At 45.5% G+C, this 12,642-nt stretch overlaps 2 protein-coding genes across 2 annotated transcripts in view; one reads left to right on the top strand and one right to left on the bottom strand.

Annotated features, from left to right (window-relative positions):
* The window catches only part of Atg10 (autophagy related 10), a 317,126-nt gene that overhangs the window by 296,729 nt on the left and 7,755 nt on the right, over positions 1 to 12,642 (top strand). The window lies entirely within an intron of this gene.
* Rps23 (ribosomal protein S23) lies at positions 978 to 2,789 on the bottom strand. Its single transcript, XM_052743623.1, has 4 exons — positions 2,666 to 2,789; positions 2,124 to 2,283; positions 1,307 to 1,427; positions 978 to 1,171 (listed from the first exon to the last, which is right to left on the bottom strand). The coding sequence occupies exons 1-4, from the start codon at positions 2,667 to 2,669 to the stop codon at positions 1,025 to 1,027; spliced, it is 432 nt and encodes a 143-aa protein (XP_052599583.1). The 5' UTR covers positions 2,670 to 2,789; the 3' UTR covers positions 978 to 1,024.

Raw genomic sequence — 12,642 nt, forward strand, 5'->3', positions numbered from 1 at the left:
TCAGACGTCACATGCAAGCCTCTGAGCCTTCCTGGCAGGGTTGACCACGGACATCTCAGCTGCTTAAAGGACACCTCCTCCTGCTAGGAAGCACTGTATGAAATCAACAGCCAGACTAGTGCAGTCTACTAGTCTACTCTAGTGCACACACAACCAGGGTTATAATCCGCACCTGAGACAACTGAACACCCTGAGATCACCAAGGTTTAAAATACAAGGTACTCAACAGGGAGGCATTGCAGAGGAATGGTTTGGGCCAACTAATTGCCAAAAATACAGACAAGTAGCAAGGCCAAAGCTGCCATGGGGTGTTCCCCTTCACCCCTCCATTTACTGAGGCCGGTGATCTGAGCTCTGGTCCTGCAGCTGGCCAATGTTTCACCTGCTGAGCCCTCGGCATTCATTAACCGCTGGAGGTTAAAATGTACCAGACACCCGATCCCATAAGGCATGCACTCTCCCTTGCCTAAAACTTTCCCTCTGCAGCCCGGTTTACCTTGGCCTAAACTACTTAGTGCACATTCAAGCAGCTGGGGCTGCTACCCACCCCCTCCCCACCATGCACTCAAAGCACCCTTTCTACCTCAGCCTCCAAGTGTTGGAATTACAGCCCGATGAGTAGGCAGTTTTATCCACTGATGACTGACCCTCCAGGACTTTATGCATGCTAAGTAAGTTCTCCACAATATGTCACATCTTAGTAAACACAGAAAATTAGGATCTTTATAAATATCAATTAAAGACATCCATGATACTCACTCTATTAAACTTGACAACTGCCAAGCAATAGAAATTCGATGTATGTTGAGAATACTGTACATGAAAACACTCTTCATTTACTGCACTTATTTCTAGACTGTAGCTGTAGAGTAAGGGACGCTACATTGTCTTGGTACAAGCCACACTTATACCACAAAATGTTTTAGCAACTCTTTCTTAAAACGGTTAAAAGTCAGGACAGGAATTAAGACACAAACTATTTTCAGAATATGAAAATTTATTATTGCATTTCTGTTGTCAAAATTTAGGATCTTGGTCTTTCCTTCTTGCCTTTGTACAGGGCCAAAAGGGACACATTGGCTACTTTAACAACCTTAAAGCGGACTCCAGGAATATCACCTACAGCATGACCTTTTCGACCAAATCCAGCAACCAGAACTTCATCGTTTTCCTGAAATAAAATATAAAGCCCATCTTAGGTATCAGTAGCAATTAAAAGGAACTGCCCATTTGCCAGATTTAAAAAAAAAAAAAGCACGTAGGAAAAAGCCATCCCACAAGCAGAAGCACAGACTGTGACACTCACCTCAATGAAGTTCAAGCAGCCGTCGTTGGGCACGAAAGCTGTGATCTTCTTGCCGTTCTTGATGAGCTGCACCCTGACACACTTCCTGATGGCAGAATTTGGCTGTTTGGCTTCAACCCCTCTGAAACAGCAAGGGCACATGTGAGTGTACGAAGTTTCCCCACTCTCTCAATCCACTCTTAAATCCCTCCGATGCAATGATTTCAACTAAGTTTTTGTTTATCCTGAATTTACACCCCCCTCAACAGCAGAGAACTTCTAGCTCCTTTGGAGTTGCAAAAACAAGGAAACAAAGGATTCCAATTTTAACTAATTTGTCAAAACTACACAAAATAATCGCCATTTTAAAGTCAATGCTTCCAGGCTAGGCTTGATGGCCCATGCCTTTAATCCCAGCACTGAGAGGCAGAGGCAGGTGGATCTCTGAATGATCTAATAACCACTAAGTTCTAGGACAGTGTTGCTACAAAGAGAAACCCTGTCTCGGAAAACAAAAATAATAAAATAATTTAAAAAGTCAATACATCAGCTCCATCTCAAGCCCAAAAAAATATCTTAAGAATGTACCATTTGGCTCGGGTACATTTTTTTTTTTTTTTTTTTTTGGTTTTCCGAGACAGGGTTTCTCTGTGTAGCTTTGCGCCTTTCCTGGTACTCGCTTTGGAGACCAGGCTGGCCTCGAACTCACAGAGATCCGCCTGCCTCTGCCTCCCGAGTGCTGGGATTAAACGTAGCCTCACAATCTTTTAGTTTTGAAGAATGAGTTCGTTCTCAATGACGATCAAACAACGCCTTTAGGAAGCAGTCTTTCACTTACACTTTTTCCAGCACAATTCCCTTGGCATGAGAGGCACCTCCAAACGGATTGGCCTTCAGGGCTGTGCCCAAGTGGGCTTTCTTGTATTGTTTATCATGCCACTTCTGGTCCCGTCGGTGGCTGCGGAGCTTCCTGGCAGTACGGAGACCGCGACACTTGCCTGGAAATAAAACATCACTTGAGTCCCCTTTGCAAACCCGAGCCTTGGCTGGATGGGCCCTTTACACCGGGGAGTCCTGTCGCTCATCTTAGTCCGTGGGCCAATCACCCTCGCAATTCCCTAACTAATTCGGAGACGTACAAGCACTCCCCGGCCGTGGCCCTTCAGCACACGGCTCTGGAGCAGCGGCGGCGGCGGCCGGGCAAGGCGGCCCGCAGGCCGCATGAGCCCTTCCGCGCGGCCACGTGCCCGCGGGACGGAGCTTCTTCACCCGGCCTCCGCCCCGGTGCACCCCGCTCCCCGCTCTCTCGCCCCACGACGGACTGCACCCCGAGCCCCAGGTCCCTCCCGCAGACTCTCAGCCCGGCCCCGCACAGCTCACCCATCTTGCCGGCACCACGGGCCCGAGAGAAAGAGAGAGACGGTACAGGAAGGACCCACAAGGCACTGCGTGAAGCCCCGCCCAGCCGAGGACCCCGTGCGGCCGTCCGAGCGGCGCCTGTACCGATATGGGATCCTTCCTTTAGAAACGACTCAGTGCTCCTACTTTTCTGAGACACAGTCTGAGTTTTATTTAATTGTTTATCAAGTTCAAAGCGATCTGGTTTACGTTGTTATTTCCTTTTCAGGCCAATAACAAGGCTAGAGGACTATGGACTACCAATCCCAGAAATCTTTGCGCTAAATACTCACTGCGCAGGCGTCCCAGGCAACCCTCGCGGGCACAGGGCTGGGCGGTGCTAGTTTGGAGGGGGCGGGACGAGACGTCTTGACGTCACTGAGCGGCGGTGACCTGAGCTGTATTTAGGCAAAGCGTTTTCTGAGGCTCACTCTCAATGTGCTGCACAGTTTAAGTTGTAAGTTTTAGTGAGGCAGTGATACAAAGAATCCAACCAGCTGAGCGGTGGTGGCAGTGGTGGCGCACGCCTTTAATCCCAGCACTCGGGAGGCAGAGCCAGGCGGATCTCTGTGAGTTCGAGGCCAGCCTGGTCTGCCGAGCGAGTTCCAGGACATGAACCAAAACCACACAGAGAAACCCTGTCTCGAAAAAACAAACAAAACAAACAAAAAGGAATCCAGCCAGACTTTAGCTTTAAAAAGTGAGCTGACATTTGCTGGTTGTGTGTCCTTGCCTGGTCCTTTTAATTACAGTACCTTTACAACCTGAGTTTCTCCTGGAAAGTGGAGTAAATAGAAGGTTTTTCTGGGATGTTGAGTCACTTATCAAAAGTTTAGTATCTTTGCACTGGGGATTTGGCAGTTAAGAGAATGAAGATTTCTGCTCATGTAAAGTTCATGTTCTAGGTGTGAGAAGACAGACTAAAAATTTTAAAAAAAAATTGCATACTGACAAATGTATTAGAAAAAAACCAATTTAGTAGTGCAGGAGGTAGCTTTATTGAGTACTTTAAGAATGCAACACTGTAGGGTAATTTAAGCTGGGAGCCTATATTTCGCGTAGGATACAGCCTTCCAGAAAGGGTGGTTCTCTGTCAGTAGACCTGAGAGGTCAATGAATAGTGAGCCGAGGTGGCTCTGGAGGCCTGGGTGTTACACGGGACACAGAACTTTACCACAGTAAAGCTTTTTCTGAAACTCCTGTGGTGACCAAGTACTACTTGAAAGTTTGAAGCTAGGGGATTCTTAAATAAGGTTTTCTGAGAGAGACAAAAACATGTGAATCCGGGAACCACTAAGGAAAGTGTAATTGTAAAAAGAGGTGATGGCGACTGGGATGCTCATTCGGTGGAGGTGCTGAAGTCACTGGATTGGTTATACTGGTTTGTGGTAAAGCCAACAAGATTTTCTGAGCACTGGATTCTGAGTCAGAAGAAAAACCGAAAAAAATGTGTGATCGGCTGATTAGACTTTCAGTACTGTGGGGAGATTGGAATGTTGCAAGCTACCTCACCTTGAGCTCAGCGTGAGGCCCCAACACCCAGCTCATTTTAGCTCTCTTAACAGCCTTTCCTGGCCCATCTCTGTGTTGGAACTAACATCTTGTAAACAATAGATAAAAACCTGCTCCCGCCAATCAATCCAAAAGCTAAGAATGTCATCAGATAGCATCTTGGGCCTCTAGAAAAGCTTACCCCGTCTTGATGTATCTACCTCTCCGTGTACCCCCCAATCTGTTTTAACTTGCCTTGATTTATGACTTTTTTGTTGTGTAAAACTGTAAACACTTCATGAATCTGCTTCCAAATTGGAACATGGAATTTGGGGTAAGTTAAATCTGTGTTCCTGGACCACGGTCACTCAAAATGACTCCAGAATAAACAGTCCCTTATTCCTTTAAAATGAGAGCTGTGACTTTGACGTCATCATGAGTTCACTACCACCTCTTGAGCTTGCACTTGAGCAACTGTATTAGTTGTAATTAGTATTACCTTCTATTTTGGAGATCTCTCAGAGACATATGGGGGGGCTGAAAAGGTCTTGTTGAGTCACGGTGCCATGCAGTACAGGCTGGCCTTGAACTGATCCTCCTGCCTCAGTATCCTGAGTGTTGTGATACAGGCATGGATAACCACACCTGGTTTGGAAGAACATACGTGCTCTGTTATGCATGGGTTCAGTTTCACATCCAGAGATGTGAAGTGGGTAAGTAAACTTAAGCTCCACAAAATCATGAACAGATAGTGTAAACTGTGGCTCTGAGTGACACCGTAGAAAGATGAACAACTGGGGACATATACATACCCAAGTCAGCTTCCTCTAGTTAAATGGCATGATGATGTAGACAACAGGTACCTTCTATTTTGGAGATCTCTCAGAGACATATGAAGACCACCGTGATGATATGGTCTCAAATACTTGGGTGGAAGTCAGTAACCCCCTTTACAAATGGCTCAGTCAGTGCTCGGTGGCTAACATCATTTTGATGATAACAAGTACTTCATTTCCTTTGCCTAGACAAGGCCAGAAGCCTCCTGTTATAAGGAAATCCTGTTGCAACTTAAAGAAGCTAGCCAGAAGCTATATACAAGAAAATAACTCTCTCTTTCAATAGAGATGTGCTAAAATAAACCAAGAGTCCCTTATGCCACACAGTTGATCACAGACTCTCAACTAAGCCTGACAACTTTCTGAGTTCTAAGTCAACAGCGTAACTTCTTTGATTTCCTCTTTCCCATCTCTCTTTTCTAGACCCCGGCCAAGTCCTAATCTCGACTACCATGACAGTCAAAGCATCCAACTCCACTCAGGGGCTCCCAGAGTCCCACTCCTGAACTTTCCCTCTTCCTCTTCCATCACTGGACAGCTGCTAAGATCTTGAGCCTGGCCAAGCGGTGGTGGCACACGCCTTTAATCCCAGCACTCGGGAGGCAGAGGCAGGCAGATCTCCATGAGTTCGAGGCCAGCCTGGTCTACAGAGTGAGTTCCAGGAAAGTCGTAAAGCTACACAGAGAAACCCTGTCTCAAAAAACAAACAAACAAACAAACAAAAAAAAGACCTTGAGCCTGTCTGTGTTTTTTTTCTTTCAAACTGCATAAAATTGTCCTGGAGTCTTCCTCTGAGACTGCCTGTCAATAATTTTTTACCAGTAAGACACTTAATCTGCAGAAGGAGATCCTGTGTCCCCAGTAACAACTTTATTATTGTCTAAAAGAGTTAATACAGGCAGGGAACTGAATGGTAATTCCCAAGTGCCAGACACTAAGAGATTGAAGAGCTGTTAGTCAAAAGAGAAAAAAAATCATCAGAAATTCAAGAACTGTATAACATGGAGAGTGTACTTAGTAATACTACATACTTGAAAGCTGTGTCTGGTGGCTGTGGCACACACCTTTAATTTTAGCACTTGAGAAGCAGAGGCAGGGGGATCTTTGAGTTTGAGGACAGCCTGGTCTACAGAGTGAATTCCTGGACAGCCAGAGCTAAACAGAGAAACCCTGCGTTTGTTTGTTTTTTGGTGTGTGTGTGTGTGTGTGGGGTGCTGGATAAGAAAAGAAAAAAAGAGTCGGGCGGTGGTGGCGCACGCCTTTAATTCCAGCAGGGAGGCAGAGCCAGGCAGATCTCTGCGAGTTTGAGGCCAGCCTGGTCTACAGAGAGAGTTCTGGGATAGGCTCCAAAGCTACACAGAGAAACCCTGTCTCGAAAAACCAAAAAAAAAAAAAGAAAGAAAAAAAATGATATCCTCCCTCTTAAATACATGGTTGATTTTATATATGTAAATGTGTGTATGTTTATGTGTGTGTGTGTGTATATATATAATATATATATATATCATGTTGCATACCATATGTGTATAACTATTTGATCAAATACTTTAAAAATAAGTAAAAAAATGATTTCTCTGATTAAATTGCATCTCCACCTTACACTAAAAGTAAATTCCCAAATATCTTATGGGTTTAAATATCTACAGTAAAATTCACAAGAAAACAATTTATATTATATATATATAAATTTTAACTTGGGGGAGGAAAAGATTTTCATAAAGAAAAAGAATTTGGTCATATTAAAATTAAGAACCTCCATCAAACACATCTGAAAGAGCTGGGGGTGTAGCTCAGTGGTAGGGCACTTCAACAACATGCACAGGGCCTGGGTTCAATCCCCGGCACTGAAAAAGAAATCTGAAAAATAAAAAGACAAGTTATAAACTGAGGCTTGGTGTTCAATTGTATAACTGATGATAGGTTGGTACTTTAAAATTTTTATGCATAATAAGAAAATAAATACTTCAAAGACAACCAGCAAGAGAAATAAATAGCATATCCCAGAGACAGGAGCAGTGTAGTCCATAACTTCTTAAAGAGCTATGCATCGTTTCTGACTGCGGCTTAAAGTACAAAGCTAGCCTTGAACTTCACTGGGAGAGCATTCCCTTATTTCATCTTTAAGCGTCCGGGGAATATCTGGGTGACTTGTTCATATTTTGACATCTATTTTATTTGTATTTATGTGTATGTGTGCGTTTCTGTGTGTGTGTGTGTGTGTGTGTGTGTGTGTGTGTGTGTGTGTGTGTGTGTGTGTACATGAGGGCTGCTATCTCTAGAGACCAGGCAAGGATGTCCGAGTCCCTGGAGCTGGACTCACAGGTCGGTGTGCTCCCACCACAACTGTGTGGGTACTGGAAACTAAACTCCAATCCTCTGAAAAAACAGCGAGTGTTCTTAACCACGAAGCCATCTCTGCACCTCTGATTTCTTTCTTTATTTTTTTGACTTTTTTTCAAGACAGGGTTTCTCTGTGTAGCCCTGGCTGCCTGGAACTCGCTTCCTCGACCCAGCTGGCCTCGAACTCAGAGATCCGCCTGCCTCTGCCTCCTGAGTGTTGCGATTAAAAGCGAGTGCCACCATGCCCGGCCTGATTTGTTTCTTTAAAGTTTAGTAAATCATCCTGTGATGTCATCTGGTCTGGTGCTTTTCTTGTGGGAAGATGATTAAGTAAAGTGTAAATCTCTTTAATTGGTATAAAAATATTCACAGATTTGACTTGGATTTTTTTCTTGAGTCATTTTTCTAGGATTTTACCTCCCAATTTATCTGAGTTCTCAAAATTATTTTTTTAGAGTTATAGGTTTAAGTAAGAGAATTCTGTGCATTGTTACATTTTATATACATATATAAGTGTACATATATGTGTACATACATATATAGTTGTAAGACATTTAATTATGAGTTAAATTTCTTTAGTAAATATAGTATTAGTTACTTGGTTGTTTAGTTATGCTATGATTTCAGTAGTGGTCTTAATTACTTCATTGTTCTTTTGTTTGTATGTTTGTTTTTCAAAAAGCACGATTCAATATTCAGTGTGAGTTCCGAGGCAAAGATTAACATTACCGTAGCTAAGCAAGGCAACAGAAGAGTTCAGGCCACCTGTGCACATGCCGGGAACCTCAGCAGGATGTGGAGTTGGCGGCTTGCCTGGGCTTCATGGGACCTAGTCTCAAAAACCAAAGGTAGCGGGCAGCTTGAAGATTGAACATTAGAAAAGAAGGGTTTCAAAGGGTTCCCTCACTTAAAAGGACTCCCTCACTCAGGGACAGTGAGCCAGCAGGAGCTGAGGGTGGTGGAACTAAAGAGGTGCGTGGTCCCGGTCACGTTCAGTTCACCCTGTTGGCCACGATGGAGGTGTGGATCTGATTCTATGCCGAAAGGCCATGGGAGGGTTCCAGGTAAGCGTGTGGCAAGATCTGAACTGCATTTTTAAAGGCTCTCTGTGCCTGTTCAGAAAGAACGGTTGTGGGAGCCAAGGGGAGACTGGGGTGAAAGTGTTACAACGTCCACTGAAAACACTGAGAACCGTGGGAAGCTGCCTTGGAAATTGAGCAAGATCTGGAGATTCAGGCTATACTATATAATGAAGGAAGGAGCAGGCTCACCTACATCAGCACTATACTCTCCATCCCAGTGCGTTTTGGTGTTAGGTGAGGGTTCCTAAGAATGTCACCGTATACTTCTTTTTAACCATCTTAATAATGCCTGTGTGATAGGTGCTATTATTAGTTCTGTTTTACAAGGATGGAGCTGAGTTTAATGAAGCAACCTGCTTAAACAAAATATACATATTTTCACATTAATTATAAAGCAGAATTTTTTTTTTTTAGGTTAAAAAAAAAAATCTCCTGGTGGTGGCACATGCCTTTAATCCCAGGACTTGGGAGGCAAAGGCAGGCGGATCTCTGAGTTCAAGGCTAACCTGGTCTACAGAGTTCCAGGACAGCCAGAGTTACACAGAGAAACCCTGTCTTGGACCCCCTCCCCCCCCCACAAGAAAAGACACATTAAAAAAAAATCTACCGAACGTTACGTAAACATTCAAATCTAGATGGAAAACAGATTGCTAAGCTGTAAAATACCTGAGCAGTTACAACTAAGTAGGTGTAGTAATGCGTTTTCAGTAGGGCTGCAGCCCAACATCTCTGGATTATTAGAGATACGAGGAAATGCCAGGAGACACCCAGAAACCAAGGAATTGATTGGTGACTCCTGCAACGCAAGCAAGTGGGAGAAAGGGCGTGAACAGTCTTCTTTTGTTCCTGGTGTTTTCCAACCATGACGAGTTAGGTTATTGAGACTTCGTGTTTCCCCTTTCATTCCACGTCTCCATCTGGGTCAGCAGGGCTGACGCGGGTGATACATTGAGCAAGAATACTGTAGACATATTTGGCTTTTCCCTTTTCCGGCCAGGTTGTCCATGCCCTGAGCATTTCCCCGGTTTTTTCCCTACAGGCCTCTCTCATCACAGGCTGCCATTCCCAGGTCTTACAATCCACTCTGACGGGGAGGGAGGGTTCCAGCCTCTGAGGCTCCTACCCTTTTGCCCTCCTCCTTAGCTGGTCTAGCACGCAGGGGTCTGGGAGCAACATTTTTATCTTTGTTCTGTCAGGCGTTTGTCTTTCCCCAACTAAGAAGAAAGATTTGGCTGTCAGAAATTAGGTCAGGTGTCAAGATTTAGGTCAACAGTGATGCTGACCTGTTATCCCACACCAGGGAGAAGTTTTAGATTTGGGGGGGGGGAAGGGGGCCAAAGGTTTTAAGAGTGTTGACAACTAATATCAGAGCATTTAATGTAGTTGGAAATAATGCCCAGTGCTTTAACTATAAAAGGCGATGTAGCAGTTGCCATGGAAATGTGACAAGTTAAAATAACAGCTCCAAGTGAGAATTCAGAAGCAGCAAGGGCAGGCCCCTGATTACATGATCCGTGTAAAGGCGGCTGATGAATGCCGAGTGCTCCATTTTACCTGATTAAATTATTAAACATAATTTTTCTCTTTATACAAAATGAATAGGATTTCTTATCCCTTCCTTCGAGCTGCCATTCGGCACAGCGATTATTCTCATAACTGTTCCAAGGAGAAGCTAAAGAAATAAGTCTGCATTGCCGTATAATTTAACTAATATTCAGGCCTGATCTGTAAAAACCCTGTTATAATTAAACCTCTATAGGACCCAGGGGGAATTGACAAGGCTGTTCTTTGATGCCCTTTGTGAGATTCCTGGAAGGGAGCTCTCATTTTCATATGCACATTAAAACTTACCCCCAGGTGTTCTCTAGCTTGGCCAAGAACCAAACAAAGAAAACTAGGCTTCAATTTCAGCAGGGGCCTTTATAGGAAAGGTAATTTCCCTCCCTGCTATGGAATATTAAGTTTTCGAATGACCTTCCCTGGAGAGGTAAGGTTGGAACAGATGAAGCCGACCTGTCAGTGCTGTCTGTGAATTCAGTGGGGAGCCACCTGATCCATGGTCGTGGGAGGAACCAAGAGAGACTCTTTTAGCCCTGGATTCCATGGTGAAATGAAGACGCACAGGACTATTTCAGAATTACGTAAAAAGACAATGTGGTCACAACATAGAAATACAAAGCTATCAAAATCAGATATGCAAAAATTTGGTCATCTGATACTAGTGAGAGTTCACTGGTTAAAAGATTCCATGCAAAACAAGTTTCTTAAAAGAAAAAAGAGCCAGGCAGTGGTGGCGCACGCCTTTAATCCCAGCACTTGGGAGGCAGAGGCAGGCGGATCTCTGTGAGTTCGAGGCCAGCCTGGGCTACAGAGTAAGTTCCAGGACAGGCTCCAAAGCTACACAGAGAAACCCTGTCTCCAAAAAACAAAAAACAAAAAACGAAACAACCCCCTCCCAAAAAAGAAAAAAGAATCATAGGAAATAGAAAGGAAACAGATAAATGAATGAATGAATAAAGAAAGAAATAAGGGGCTCTAGGTTTTTACAGTCACACGAAATGACAATAATTCTTTTTTTTTTTTTTTTTGTACTTTTAGTGCCTGTTCTGGATCTTGTTCTGTAGACCAGGCTGGCCTTGAATTCACAGAGTTCCGCCAGGTTCTGCCTCCCGAGTGCTGGGATTAAAGGCATGCGCCACCACCACCCGGCGACAATATTTCTTTTTCTGTTAATTAAAAAAATTGCAGGTCAATTCTAGGCCTGGCGGGCTGTGGAGGACCAGCACGGCTCCACCCGAGGTTCCCAGACTTGGGCTGGGAAAAATTCACCCATGAATCCCTGCTGTCCCGCACCATTACGCTTTCTCAGCATAATCATCTCTCCAGTCCAGATATCTAGATAAATGACTTTTGTGGAAGCTGCTTACTGTGGCCCCATAGAGAAGACAGGAACCTGCACAGCACCACAAGACTGGGAGGGAGACAAAGATCCACATGCTGGTCTGGGCTCTCTGCCCTGGGCCTGGAAGAGAAATCACAGGCCTACCTGATGCCTGATGGGCTCTATCATGATGAGCAAATATATAGTGAGGTGTGGAAGAGAGAGCGAGCTAGTGCTGTGGGGTGTCTTTCTGTACGCCGTGAATATGTGTTGCTCCCACTGGACAATAAATAAAGCTGCTTTGGCCTATGGCAAGGCCGCTTAGAGGTAGGCGGGAAATCCAAGCAGAGATACAGAGAAAAGACGGGCAGAGCTGGGGGGTTGCGAGCCAGCCACCCAAAGAGCAACAAGATGCCAGCAGACCGGTAACGCCACGGCCATGTGGCAAAACATAGATGAATAGAAATGGGTTAATTTAAGATAAAAGAGCTAGCTACCAAGAAGCCTGCCACAGGCCATCCAGTTGGTAACTAATATAAGCCTCTGGTGATTATTTTGTAAGTGGCTGCGGCATCCTGCTCCAAGACAGAGTGGTTCACGTCCTTGTGAAGAGAGGCACATCCGAAGAGGTGAAGGCAGTGAGGAGAAGGTTGAGGTGGGTGGCCTGCTTGCTACCCGGGGCCGTGGTGCTGTTCAGGCTTGAGCTGCAGCCAAGGGCCACCTCTACACCTGCGGCAGCCGTGGTCTGTGTTGATGTCTTTGGCTTCTGTTACCACCTACGGCCCAGAGGACAGGGCTGCCCAGGGTTGGAGCTGCCCCTCACTAGCTACAAAAGTGGAGAGAGTAATCGGGTCCTGCACCTCACCAGGGCAGTACGACAGAGCTGACCCTGTTGTGGGGAGCGGGAGCATGGGCGGACTGGCCTTGAGGGCGTGAGAGTGGGAGAGCTGGTCCTGCCCTCCCCCTTGTCTGCCGTGTGGTGGTGAGGGCGAGGGAAAGATGCTCCCCCCACCCCCACCCCCGGCCACCTGTGGCAGGCAGCAGAGCTGACCTAGTCCCTCACCAGCCACAGCACTAGGGAGAGCAGGCCCTGCCCCTTGCCTGGGCAACACAGTAGACCTGAGCCCATTTCTGGAGGCGTGGGTGAGCTGGCCTCAAGATTGTGTGAGAGACCCGCCTCTCATCTACCATACGGTGGTATGGTGGTACGGGCAAGGGAGAGAAGCACCCTCCTTCTCGAGGTAGGTGGGAGAGTTGTCCCTGAGGTCATGACAGTGAGAGAGCTGGCCCCGCCTCTCACCAGCTGCAGCACTAGGCCGAGTTATTGGT

The sequence above is a fragment of the Peromyscus californicus genome, unplaced genomic scaffold (genome assembly GCF_007827085.1).
Source record: "Peromyscus californicus insignis strain IS unplaced genomic scaffold, ASM782708v3 Scaffold_18__1_contigs__length_77618521, whole genome shotgun sequence".
NCBI classification, from domain to species: domain Eukaryota; kingdom Metazoa; phylum Chordata; class Mammalia; order Rodentia; family Cricetidae; genus Peromyscus; species Peromyscus californicus.

Coding starts and splice junctions, on each gene's coding strand:
- Rps23 (XM_052743623.1), bottom strand. Junction 1,428..2,123: donor GGAATTGTGCTGGAAAAAGT/GTAAGTGAAAGA, acceptor TTGCTGTTTCAG/AGGGGTTGAAGCCAAACAGC. Junction 1,172..1,306: donor GCTGCTTGAACTTCATTGAG/GTGAGTGTCACA, acceptor ATTTTATTTCAG/GAAAACGATGAAGTTCTGGT.